This window comes from Hyaena hyaena, unplaced genomic scaffold, assembly GCF_003009895.1.
Source record: "Hyaena hyaena isolate Hyena2069 unplaced genomic scaffold, ASM300989v1 scaffold_139, whole genome shotgun sequence".
NCBI classification, from domain to species: Eukaryota; Metazoa; Chordata; class Mammalia; order Carnivora; family Hyaenidae; genus Hyaena; species Hyaena hyaena.
Window position 1 is genome coordinate 479,073 of NW_024080771.1, and position 13,938 is coordinate 493,010.

The 13,938-nt window shown below is 45.5% G+C and overlaps 1 protein-coding gene and 1 pseudogene across 2 annotated transcripts in view; one reads left to right on the forward strand and one right to left on the reverse strand.

Annotated features, from left to right (window-relative positions):
* The window catches only part of TRAM1 (translocation associated membrane protein 1), a 32,132-nt gene extending 29,005 nt beyond the window's left edge, over window positions 1-3,127 (reverse strand). For both annotated transcript variants that reach the window (XM_039238402.1, XM_039238401.1), the window contains exon 1: window positions 2,821-3,127. In XM_039238402.1, the coding sequence (XP_039094333.1) occupies window positions 2,821-2,943 (123 nt within the window). In that variant the 5' untranslated portion in view covers window positions 2,944-3,127. The remainder of the gene's footprint in view (window positions 1-2,820) is intronic.
* A 3,629-nt stretch (window positions 3,128-6,756) lies between these two features.
* On the forward strand, window positions 6,757-8,028 carry LOC120235853 (annotated as a pseudogene).
* Window positions 8,029-13,938: the final 5,910 nt, after the last annotated feature.

A 13,938-nucleotide genomic window follows, 5' to 3' on the forward strand; every position in this document is an offset into this window, starting at 1 on the left:
TTTTTTGTATTTTAATCTCTTTAGATGCTAACCACTGGACTCTTCTCTCACATAAAAATGCTGTCTTCTATCTTCAACTTTGATAAATATCTAATGAATAATAATAGCTACTATTTAAGGCATGACTCCTGTAAGCCAAGCACTGAACTAAAGCCATGATACACATTAGTTAATTTAACTCTCAGAGTAACCCAATGAGCCTCGTTTTACAGAAAAAGAAACAAGTTCTGAGAAGTTAAATGATATGCCCTAGGTCACCCAGTAAGCAAGCTGCAGAGCCCTAACTTGAACATGAACCCCTTTAGCTTCAGCATCTATGCTTCTACTATATATATAAACACACACATATCGATTTTCATTTTGGCTAGTAATATAGTATCTGTTATCACATTGTCAATTTCACCATAAATCCTCTGACATTTCCTCAATATATTTACACAAAAGGCTTAACAGGTTCTACTGCAAAAACATCAACTTCTCTGTTATTCTAGCACAAATACAGTAATTCTATAGTTATGTTAACATTAGTCAATTTGAGACTGAGCAGCAATTATTTTAAAAGTCAAATAGCAAAACTAACCTCGTTAAGTTTTTCTGACATGTAGATAACATGCATTCAAATTCTAAAACTGTAACACATGGTAAGAAAAATGTACAATTTGCACAAACACCCCTCTTCTGTATATTACTTTAACGTTCACTTTTGAACTAAAAACTTCTACTTAAGTCTTTGTTGTATCTATTCAGATTTACAAATTTTACAAATTTACATAGAGGCAAAAATCCACTCACTATAAAAAAAAATCATTGACACGTGGGGCAAGGTATAGGTGGTGAACTTCCCTCAAAAGACGGTAAGAGACTGTGAAATCTTTTACATAAATGCAGGGTTATACCATTTTTAAATGTTTTGGGATTTCTGATTTATATTCCATTTCGTTCAAAACACTGCAAACATACGCTGCAGGTAATATTACTCTTAAATTATATTTTTAAAGTCAGGAATTCTTACCATGTGGAGATGGGTTATGGCAAGTTTTACAAAACTGCTTTACAAAACTGTATATACCAAAGTATTACTTCAAATCTCAAAGCAGAAAATATATATAAATGCAAAATTCAGAAAGTGAGTACAAATGTTTAGAATTGCATTTTTAATATCATACCTTCATATAGTACTTTACACAACCGTCAGATGCTCTCACACCATATTATCTGATTCTTTTAACGGTGGCTGTGAGAATACCACAGGTGGTTATTTCCTTACATAGAAAAACTGAGGCTTAGACTTGAGTCACCAAATAGGTAAGTAGAATAGGGCCAGCCTAAAAGCGTGGGACATATGTTAGTTCCCTTCTAACTTTCCTTCCACCATACGTACCACCTCCTTGTAGTGGACTGGGGGGCATAAATGACACTATCAGGAGTCAAAAAAAATCTATCTAGGTCCAGAAAAGCCTATTAGAAGAGAAGTAAAAGTAAACCAAAATGTTAAGTTACCTAATAACATTTATAAAACCCACATCGACTCCATTTAAAAATTTTATTCATCTTGCTCACAAAAAAAAATTATTCATCTGTCACTGGCAGTCTCGTTCTACTAGTTTTTCTCAAGAATTCTTAATGTCACTCATTCAATAAATATTTTTAAAGCACCTACTATGTCTCACGTACTACTCCTGGCACTGGAAACAGCCTGATAAAACCTCAAAATTTCTGCCCTCACTGCGGTTTTATTCCAGGAGGAGGGAGACATACCATACATAAATAAAATAATTAATATATCTGATGGGGCATAGCGGCTATACAGAAATATTTTAAAGTTAAAGAAGATAAGGAATGGGCGTGTGTACTGAGGAGCGAGGGAAAGAAAGCCGTAGGCTGTTACACACACGTTCACCTTGCAAAGTTTATTACCCATATTCAACAGCTGTTAAATAAGTCATCAAAATACTAGGTATGTGGGAAGAGAATTTACACACTCCTGACATTTCCATTCTCTCATACTTCCAGAAACAAAAGAAAATCATTCGGCTTCTTGGCACAGCTGCTCAGAAGCTACATTTGCGGATCAGACCTGGTTTCTTTAAGGAAAAAGCAAGAGTCACGGCAAAAAGTTCGGTTAAGTGACTGGTAATAATACCAGCTCGGGAGAGAAGAATGAAGACAACCGGGTGTGCCTCGATGGACCGAACTCGTGGAGATCACTCGCTGCCCCGCGGCCACCGCCCTTCAAATAGGCAGCAGAAGCCTGGCTCCGTCTGCTTCCCGTTCATCCCAAACTCGGTCCTACGGGGGCCCCCAGAGGCCTGGCCTCACTGGTCTCCAGCCCGCGCCGCTGCGACGCCCGGGCGCCCGGGCCGGCCATCCCCCCGCCAGCCAGCCCACCGGCCCCGGAGCCAGCTCGGCGGCGCAGGGGCCGCCCCCGCCGCCCGCCGGCCCCTAGCCGGCTGCCACGTAACCCTTCGCGGGAACCAGGAACTGCGCGGCGCGGCCGGCGGGAGGGGACGGGGACCCGGACGGGGACGGGGGCGGGGGCGGGGGTGGGGTGTGCGCGGAGGCTAAGTGGGCGACGCGGTGGCTCCCGGCTTCTGCGGGCGGCGGCCAGGCCTGCCGGGGCTCGGCAGCCCCAGGCCCGCGCGGGGCGGGGCAGGGCAGGGCAGGCCTGCACCTCGGGGTCCAGGGGGCCGGCACCTCCCCCTCGGCGCGGTGCCCCGCGGTCCCGGGCCGAGGGGCCGGGGAGCCGGGGGGTCCGAGGCTGGCAGCCCCGGGAGGGGGCGGCGGGGCGGGCGGGCGGTTGGGGCGGCGGGGCGGACTCACCTCGAACATGAGCCCCAGCAGGAAGACCATCGCCACACAGGAGACGATGTCCGCGTGATTTTGCAGGATGAATTCGTGGCTCAGGACTGGGGGGCTCTTGGAGCTCTTCTTGCGAATCGCCATGGTGAAGCCACCGCCCGTGCCTGCAGGTGCTCCCCGGCTCCGCTCTTTCCAGCTGCTCACCGACTAGCTGCCGCCGCCGCCGCCTCCCCCTGGCTGCTCCTCACAGCCCCGCCGCTGCCACTCGCTGGGGCTTCACTTCCCATCCCACAGCCAGTACGCAGCCGCCAGGGCCGCCCGAGAAAAAAAAAAAAAAAAAAAAAAAAAAGGCAAGCCCACAGCGGGGGTGAGCATGCGCACCGGGGAGACGGCGCTCGCTCGTGCCGGGGCAGCCCCTGCAAGCCCACAGCGCCGCCTGGGGACCGGAGGCCGTCGGCCCACGGCCCAGCCTGGGGACAGAGTCGGAGAGGCACGCCCACTGCTCCGCTCCGGGACGGAGGTTGGGAGTCGTTTGAGGCTCGAGCTTCCAGCGCTTAGTTAACAGGCTGAGTCCGCGGAGGGTCGGAGACTGGCCTCGTGCGGTGCCGTGCATGGTCGCAAGCATGCCTTCGCTCCCTCCAGGTCACGCCGAGCTTGGGTGTCAGTCAGTGGTTGCCTCCATATAGATTGTCACTTCTTGAAAGCCTCAGCCGCCATCAAGATAATCTAAACATGACTACAGCCCAACTAGCATCTTTTAAAAATTAACTTCAGAGTTATTGTGAGCACGCTTGGGGACTTAAAAAAAAAAACTGTTGAAAGCTTGAACTAGTTAAAAAAAAATTCCTATTCAGCCCCCCTCCCCGTAACCCTTGTCCCCCCTACTTCCCTGCCCCCATTGGGTCTCTCACCGAAGACAATCACTATCACTTTGGGTTTACTTGCTTGATTCTTATTAACATTTCTTAGTAATCTAGAGAGAAGGTAACAAAGGTTTATAGACTAGATAGGTCTTCCTCTTTCATCTTCTGCCCAAACAAAGACATTTCTATTTTTTCTCTTAAATTGCACCACTGTTTAACTCTTTGCCAAATCTAGAAACCAAAGTCATCCTGGACTGATACCTTTCAGCATTCTTCCACATCCAAGCTATTATCATACTCAGGTAATTCTATCCCTTCTCCCCTTTACCACTGCCACAGCCTCAGGAGGGAACTTACTTCTTGCTTCCAGAAGCAACTGGTGAATTACAACTGTTGAATCACTGAGTGGTTTAAGATGATGGTTTTTTGAGTCCGAATTCTGCCATTTATTACCTGAATGACGATGGACAAGTTACTTAATCTCTATGAGACTCGATTTCTTCATTTATGTATTCATTTATTGAAAAAATACTGAGAATTTGCCCACATGCTTGGCACTGGGGATATAGAACTGAACGAAAAATACAAATTAACCTGTTCTTGGAGGTTTTCATTTTAGAGAGTGGAGAGGATCTTTAAACAGGGTTTCAGAAGTGAAACATGTTAAGTTGAGATGAGGGTCCTGGAAAAAAAAATAATAAAGCAAAAAGAATAGGGAAAGCTTGGGGGGAAGTTACATTTGCCTGAAGACTTGAAAGAGCTGAGGGATCAAGCCATGCAGATATCATCTATAAAGAGTAGATAATTTTAATTAAATGAGATGCAATTACATGAGATGATTCCAGGAAAGTGCTTAGTAGAGAATTAGGGCTCTATACACATTAGCTATTAATGTTCTCCTTTCTGGTTAAATGATTACTAGTTTCACTTACCTCCAGATCACCTTTCAATTTTTACATTAGGATGATGCATCTAACAGGCTCAAGTTTTTTTCGTGGTTTTCCTTTTGTTTCATGGAATGCTAGCATCACTAAATAGCTCTTCATGATTTGGCGCCTGCCTACAGGCTCAAACCCTGCCTTAATAGGCCCCGATCTCTCGACTTCACACACTATACGTTCTATGGGATGCTCTCTTCCCATGCCGTCTCCTGACTTTGCCTGCTGCTCCTTCTGTCTGGAATGTTTTCTCCTCTCACCTTCACACACCCAGCACACTCCCACTCTTCCTTCAAGTCTCATTCATGCGTGATCTCTTTGAAACCTTCACTGACTTCTGTAACTGATCTAGGCGTTCTGTGTCTTACGATTCAATCGTATTTTTTAAAGCACATTTTAAAACTTGAAGTTGAAATTTTAGGGGCGCCTGGGTAGCTCAGTCGGTTAAGCGTCAGACTTAGGCTCAGGTCATGATCGTGAGTTCAAGCCTTGCATTGGGCTCTGTGCTGACAGCTCAGAGCCTGGAGCTTGCTCCGGATTCTGTGTCTCCCTCTCTCTCTGCCCTTCCCCTGCTTATGCTCTTTTTCTCTCTCTCTCAAAAATAAATAAACATTAAAAATTTTAAGTTGAAATTTAAAATGTTTAATAATTTGTATCATATAGTTCAAGTGTACAATTTGATGGTTTTGAGTATATTAACAAAGTTGTGCAACCATCATCACATTCTAACTTAAGAACATTTTCGTCATCTTCCCCAAAATCCTTTACATGTTACCACTCACTCTCCATTTTCCCTCGCAGTGTCAGCAGCCCTTGGCAACCACTAATCTCTCTGCATCTCTAGATTTGTCTGTTCTGACATTTGATATACACAGACTTGTGGTCTTTTGTGATTGGCTTCTTTCACTTATGATAAGTGAGGTTTTTGAAGTTCCTCCATGTTGTAGCAGGCAGCAGTATTTCATTCCTTTTAATGCGCAAAATAATATCCATTGTAAGGATACGTCACATCCTCTTTATCCATTTATCAGTTGATAGGCATTTGGTTTGTTTCCACCCTTTAGCTATTGTGAGCAATGGTGCTGTGAACATTAGTATGTAAGTTTTGTAGGGATGCTTATTTTCAATTATTTTGGGCTGTATACCTAGGAATAGAAGAGTAGAGTTGCTGGTTATATGGCAACTTTATGTTTTACTTTTTGAGAAACTGTCAGACTGATTTCCAAAATGGTGGTACCATCTTATCATCCCATTAGCAATGTCTGGGGGTTCCAATTTCTACACAAGTTCCCCAGCATTTGTTATTTTCTGTTTCAATTTTATTTATCCCAGTGGGTGTGAAGTAGTATCTTATTGTGTCTTAGATGTACATTTCCCTACTGACTAATGCAGTTAGTAGCTATTTCATGTGCTTACTAGCCATCTTTGGAGAAATGTTTATTCAAATATTTTACTATTTTCTATAATGGCTATTTTTAAAAAATTCACTGAGTTAGGAGTTTTAAAAATGTATTCTAGATACAAGTCCCTTATCAGACACATGATTTGAAAGTATTTTTTCCCAGTCTGTTTGTTGTCTTTCTGTTTTCTTGATGGTGTTCTTTGAAGCACAAAAGTTTTAAATTTTGATGAAGCCCAATTTATCTGTCTTCTCTTCTATCACTTGCTTTTTGTGTCCTAAGAAATCATTGCTTAATGTGAGATGGCTAAATTTATTACTGTCTTTTTTCTAAGAGCTTTGTAGTTTTACTTTTATATTTAAGTCTATGATAATTCAATCATATTCTGTACATCATTTTATTTTAGCAGTTACCACACTGTATTCTAGTTGTAAGTCTGCCATTCCACTAGACTAGTGCTCCTCGGGAAATGGGAGTCATTTCATCATCGTATCTCCTATTACTTGGCACTATGTTGCCAAGTTTTAGTGCTCAATTTTTATTGAGTAAATGAAAAGGAAAAAGGTTTCACATGGACTAGACAAAAACTCAAAAATAGTTTACCGAACAAAAAATATAAAGGTGAATGGAAATAATGGCTCTACAAATTTAGTGATTTTAAAGATACTTAAAGAGCACTTGACCTTTCCACGCTACTCAGGGAGGGGTCCATACAGTGTTGTTTTGCATTCCCGTCATTAAGGGGAAACTTTCACAATGTCTGCAGCCCTTGATGTCCTGCAAACGAAGGAGGAGGGTGTCCTCAAATTCCTGGCAGCAGCAACCCACTTATGTGGTACTGACCTTGACTTCCAGATGGAACAGTACTTCTACAAAACTCCCAGAACCTGGGAGATGCTTCTGCTGGCAGCCAGTGCCATTGTTGCTGCTGAAAATGGCTCATGTCAGTGACCTATCATCCCGGAATCCTGGCCAGCGAGCTGTGCTGAAGTTTGCTGCTGCTACTGGAGCCATTCCTACTGCCGGCCACCCCACTCCCGGGACCTTCACTAACAGGATCTAGGGAGCCTTCCAGGAGCCAAGACTTGTGGTGGTTACGGATTCCAGGGCTGAACACCAGCCTCTCACAGAGGCATCTTATGTTAACTCCCCTCATCACCCTGTGTAACACAAACTCTCCCTTGCGCTCCGTGGACATTGCCAAGCTTTGCAACAAGGGAGCTCACTCAGTGGGTCTGATGTGATGGAAGCAGGTACAGGAAGTTCTGCATGTGCATGGCACCATTTCCCGTGAACTCATGGGAGGTCATGCCCCATCTCTACCTCTACAGAGACCCTGAGGAGATCGAAAAGGAAGAGCAGGATGCTGCCGAGAAGGCTGTGACCAAGGAGGGATTTCAGGGTGGATAGACTGCTCCAGCCCCTGTGCTCACCGGCCCTCAACCTGATGTCGAAGACTGCTCTGAAGGCGTAGCACGTGCCCTCTGTGCCTGGAAGACTGGAGCGCTCAGCCTGCCACTGAAGGCCGGTGTGTATTGTTCCGGCCACTGAATGGGTAGGAACAGCCACGGAGTGGGTCTTAAGCTGCTCCTCCACAAAGGCAAACAAAATGGAAATAAGGTTGACAGCAAATGAACATTTTCTAAATATATAAATACATAATAAATTGCACTTGCGATGCATTAAGTAAATGCTGAGTACTAGGGATATAACTGTGAACAAGACAGAATTTAGTCTTTGTTTCTGACGCTCACATACAGGTATCCCCTGCTTTTCAAAAGCTCACGTTACACCATTTACCTTTATGAAAGATCTATTTCAGTACTTGTTTTTGACAACAAAAATAAACCCAAAGGAGGATTTTCTCAAAAGGGCAAAAAGCAAGAATAGTGCTCAGCATGTGTTTTGCAGCCAGTGGTTACAGAGGTCGTGTGCATCCCAAGCAGCGAGAGTGGCTCTGCCAAACTCCTTCGCCTGGACCTTCCCCGGGGGAGCTACACTCAGCATCTCGGCAGCAAGCCGCTTTAAACTACGGCTGGGAGCATCTGTGCTTTATCTCAATTTATTTTGTACATCTGTTAGCAAGACGTGTCCTAGGGTATCAGAAAAGCCTAAGAGAGGTTATTTTTTGGGTCTGGGGATGCTAAAAAAAATTCCGTATACATTAATGGTAATTGCTTCTTTGCTCTATGCCATTTCTACAAAAGGTTTCAAAGGAACGGTCTGCTTTCCCACAGCGGGGAGGGGCGGGCGAGACCTGTACCTGGAATGGAAGACAATAAACAAGCACCAGTGTGATGGGGTTTTTAAGACTTGCTTGGTGCAGGGGGCAATACAAATATTCTTGGTCATTTGGAAACTAATTGTTCCACTAAAGTGAGTTTTTAAATTAAATAGATGCTTTCAAACCTTAAAATTTTTAATTATTTCTCACTCTTTTATGGGAAAATGTTCATTGGTTTTTCAGTTTCATAAACCTATCATACTCTGGGCAGCCATAGGACTTGAGATGACCATTGCATATGGCAAGACAGAGGCTGTCTGATTGCATCAGTGTGGGTCATCCAGGAAACATGCCAAGACAGAGTTAGAAGCATAAGAGATTTATTGGCAATAACATTTGTGAAAACCAAAGGGGAAAGAAGTCGGTAGGGAAGGCCTGCAGATCACAGTGCAGGCCTGACGCGTGAGGCAGGAAGGAAGGAGGAGCAAGCAGGCAGGAAGATCCTCAGATGAGGGTATAGTCTGAGCAGGTTTCAGCCAGCCCAGTGGAGAGCACCGGCACGCTGGGCAGAAACGGGGCGGGGGTCCCACCACTGCTGTGTCAGGGACTTGGGGCGCCCTCCGCTCACTCCTAAGATGATGGCACCTGGGGTGTAAGTGCAGCACCCACCACCCAGAGTAACTAGAGGGAGAGTGGAGTTTATGGAAATGCTGATGGTGGCAAGATCAACTTGTCAAGATCAAGTTCTGAGAGAGAGAGAGAGAGACAGCATAAGCAGAGGAGGGTCAGAGAGAGAGACACACACACACAGAATCTGAAGCAGGCTCCAGGCTCTGAGGTAGCTGTCAGCCCAGAGCCTGATGCAGGGCTTGAACCCACAAATCGTGAGATCATGCCCTGAGCCAAAGTCGGACGCTTAACCGTCTGAGCCACCCAGGCGCCCCTAGATCAAGTTGTCTTCTGATCTCTTCTGTTTTCTCAGTAAAATATGAAATGAAATCATCAGGAGTGTGGATAGTACAATGAATTTTGAGGAGAGAATGGGGTAAAACTGGAAGGGTGAATGGATTAGGGGAACATCACCAGATGACAGAACCTTCTGGAGACTTGTAGACATAAATTCTGAGTGAAACTTGTAAGCAGAGTCACACACCTGTCTCCCCCTGCTTGGAAACAGGTGTGGAGAAGGCAGAGGGCTGGGGCTTGCAAGGCCAGCATGACAGTGGCGCGAGGGTGCTGAGGATGCGTGTAGATGCAGGCAGGGCTCGTGAAGTGAACGGTGTGAGGGGTGGTCGTGCTCCTGTCTTCTGGCACCCTCCAGCCTACAGTCCACCCCTTACTGCTGTGAAAGGCAAACTTCTGCAGACTGCATCCCCGAGGCTTTCTTGTGCTCTTTGTGATTCCTAGTTGACTTTGGCTGAGGTAAGGCACTGGCCAAAAATCAGAGGAGAGTTTGGGGACTTATGGTCCCTTGATTTCTCCTTGCCTCACTGTTTCAGGGGTGGCTGTGTTGTCCTGTGACCACAACCCAGTCAGGTAGCCTTTCTCTCACTGTTCCAGCTCTCCCTGAGCTCAGTGAGCTTATTCCCTCCTTGGTCTCCTCAGGCTGTTGGTGGTAATGGCTTCCCATATCCTTATCCCCAGAAGCTTCCCTATGTCTTGTTACTTTCCTCCACCTGCACACTCCTCCGTGAAGAGGTCCTTCATTCAACTCTCAGCGGTTAAACCCTTCTAAACATGCCGTCTATTCCTTGCCAGTCTTCTGTCAGATGCAGAGGACAGGAAAATAGTGCTAGGACCTCTGAATGGGGGTACCCATCCGGTTGAAGACAGGTGGAGTGGGACTGGTTGGCCAGGAAGGAAGTAGTCAGGGGGTGGGAAGCTGGGAGTGAGTTCAGATGTGCACTCACTGGCTGTGAGATGGTAAGGGTGTGATGAAGCGAGAGGGTGCTGAGCTGGATGTAGGAGGAGTGTCTTGGAAGTGAGAAGTCAAGGCACCAGGAGGCAAGGGTGCTTGACACACACTTTGCATGGATGTTCAGTCACCAAGCATGAGTGAAGGAGCAGAATCGGAAGGGAGCCAGGGAATGAGCCAGGTGCTAACGTCTGACATGAATGGAGTCAGAGAGCTTAGCAGATGATTGCCACAGGCGGACAGTGGGTGGTACAATTGGAGGGCATGGGCTTCCAGAAGAGTTGGGGCTTTTGAGCGAGGGAGGAAAACTGTCATCAGCCATAAGGATCATGAAAAACACCCACTCCACCCCTGGGTTCTGTGGTACGTGAGGCACCAGAGGGAAAAAACAGCCACCCCTTGACAAGGCACTAAGGAAAGCAGGTTTCAGTTTTCAGTTAGAGCTGTAGGCAGGTTTCTGCATAAGAGGGTGAAAAGAATATTCAGAAAGTGGTGGAAAGTGTGGAGGATTTGGCAGGCGACACAGCTGGGGTCCTAGGGGATAAAGTAGAAGGGTTTAAGGGCTGGGCGGGGGTGGCCTTTAGTTTAAGTCACTAAGGGGATAAACAGGGTCATGTGGGGAAGGGAAAATGGTGACAGATGGATGACACTGGAGGCTTGCTTCCTGAGGGTACCAAGGTGGAAAGTGTTCTTACGCATGATGGAATTATCCTGATGGTCTTTTAAGGGAACTGGGGAATCTACTCTAATTTTAACTTCCTTTTTAGGATTAAGGAGATTATAAGGAGGGGTGGCTGCCACTAAATCCTCCAAGGGTGGATTATGGTAGTGGGGAAAGTGGTCTTACCAAGGCCCTTGGGGCTCTGGAGGCTTCTTTTAAGGCTTCTTTTAAGCAGATGGGTTGCGCAGGTGTGTCCCACTCTGGGGGCCATTGCGTGTTCGGCACAGTGCTGACTACAGTGTGTACAGGAACCACATTTTGGGTAAGTGATTTTTTGGCAAATATACCTTGGGCCCTCAGTTGCTGGGATTCTCAGGATATTTTCAATAATTTACAAAAGGACTAAAGGCAGATTATGTGGATTTGGATCTATCTAGGAAAATGTTTGGCATAGAGTTGCTGTAGTTTTGAGAAACATGAAAGAAAGAGAAAGATGATCTTTGCCCTCAAAGAGGTTATCTCTGTTTGGCGGTAAAAGACCTAAACAGGGATGAGAAAACACTCCTGAGATGATGTGAAAGTAACATGCAAGAAAGTGCCTGACTGAGTGAGAAGGAAAGCGGGACTGCTGCATTTCGGCTCCGCCTCCATGACAACAGGATGAAGGATGAGCAACTATTTGTTGCATGCCTACTGTGTTCCAGGGAGTTTGCTCTCACACAGATTATGTCATTCACAAAAACCCTGTGAAATGGATGTTATTATTTTATTTTTTAAACTTTTTTACCGTTTATTTTTGAGAGAGAGAGTGAACAAGCATGAGTGGGGGAAGGGCAGACAGAGAGGGGGACAGAGGATCTGAAGTGGGCTCTTCACTGACAGCAGAGAGCCCAATGTCGGGCTCAAACCCATGAACCATGAGATCATGACCTGAGCTGACGTCAGATGCTTAACTGGCTGAGCCACCCAGGCACCCTAGGTGTTATTATTTTAATTTAAAAATGGGGAAACTGAGGCTCAGAGAGCTTAAGTCATTTGCCCAAAGTCACAGGGCTAGTAATCTGTTTGCCAAACCCACTCTTGTTTCATGTAAGTAGTCCTCCAGGGGCTTCACTTACCAGAAGGATGTTGAACTTCCAGAGAACAATGATTGCCAACCTAATCCTTTCCAGACTATAGTTCCAGCCCTCACAGAAACACAGCACATTTTAAAAGTTTGTTTTAGAGAGATGGGCAGAGACAGAAGGAAAGAATCCCAAGCTCAGAGCCCATGCTGTCAGCACAGAGTCCAATGCGGGACTCGATCTCACAATCAACATGAATCTGCCTAGGACACGAGATTATGACTCTAGAAACTTTAGGGGCCCAAGGTGGACTTTATCCCCTTTAACTTACTTACCCGATTTAACTGTACTTAACCTCACTTTATTTAACACATTGAGGGCCTGAGTCAAAGGTTCTCTGGTAGAAGAGAGATCGGTTCCAGAGAGTGGTGAATGCAGATTATCAGCAGCATGAGCATGAGTGAATGAGCGTAATAGAAGATGGGATGACTTGTTTCTTGGTAACAAGAAAGTAAATTCTTCCAAGAAATGTAGCTTTGAAGAGGAAGAAAAAGCAGGGTATGTAACTAAGGAGGAATAAGGGAGCCACGGTAGATTCTGAATGATGTAACAGTTATTCATGTTCAGATGACAAGAAGGAGAGATGAGAGGGAGAGGCTGACGACTGTGGGGAAATGGGAAGAGATGGCAATGATGGACTGAGGTCTTTGTGGTAGAGAGAACATAGATAGAGGATTAACTTTACAAAGGAGGGGACACCAGTTTTCACCCCGAAAGGAAGGAGGAAAGGTCAGTAGGGACAAGGCAGTCACGGATCTGTGAGTGGACGTTGCCCTGCTGGGGTGGTGAGATCAGGAGAAGCAGTGTAAGGAAGACCGGGAGCCAGATTCCTCTTCGGAATGAATGAATGGGGGGGGAGGAGAACAAATAGCAATAAGGGTAGAGAGAAAGATGGCTGAAGGGGCAGGGTTTTGTTTTTGTTTTTTGCTGTTTTTTTGTTTTTGTTTTTGTTTTCCAGGGGTTGGGTGGCACTGTCGTGGTTTGGAGAGGGAGCAGACGGTCAATCCCACGTAAGGGGCTGAAGGGGATTGGTGGTTTGAGGGAAGGGCTATGACATAGCCAAAGCAACTGATGAAGAGAATGTTTGATGGAACAGTCGAGGATGTAGGGGATCTTATTTATAATGGAATGAATAACTCTTCTAGTTGCAAGTGACTGAAAAGAGGATTTAGTGGGTTGAAAGTTAACAGATTGAAGAAGAAAAAAACAAAAAGTCTTAGAGAGTCGGAGTGCTGTTGTGGACATTAGAAACTAGAACCAGGTATTTGACCTCATTGGGACTCTCAACTTATCTCCTTTTTACTGTCTTCTGTTTCAGCTTGGCTTCACTTTTCCCCATTATACATGGACTTTATTTACATGGTAGAGAACATGGTCCCTTGGAAGATCCATCAGAATAATCCCAAGAAAAGACCCAGACTAGTCTGGCTTGGTAGCATGATCATTCCCGGGTCCATTTTTGTGGCCCATTGTGGTCACCCACTTTTCCCCATGGGTAGGGTAAGTGAGTTTATTACTGAAAGGTGTAGAGGAAGGGCTGTTGGGCAAATTAGAACATGAACCACCACAGGTCCTTCAGAGAACATGGTGTAAAGGTTCTGGAGGTAGAGGAACAGCAGGAAGTGGTTGGATTGGGGGAGAAAAACCCAATAGCAGCATGAGCATGAGTGAATGAGCATGATAAAGGATGAGGTGACTTGTATTTGAGGCAATGGTCAAGGGCTGTGGAGATGCGTATAGTAAGGGTTTTGGGAATAATCTCAGCAGGCATGATAGACAAGGGGGTCTTAGTTTGAATTTGTTGTGCTTTCAAGAGGGTCCCAGGTCTCAGGAACAGATAGGAAGATGGTTGTAGGTAAGCAGTTCCTCGGGAGGTTGTTACATTTGGGAGATGCTTCATAAACCAAATGGGCAATTACATCTGCCTAGGAGGCCATCCAGGAGATCACCTTCATCTGAGGAGAGTGAAATAACAAAAGCATCTTTCTGTGCAAAATGCTTTCTTAAACTGCTC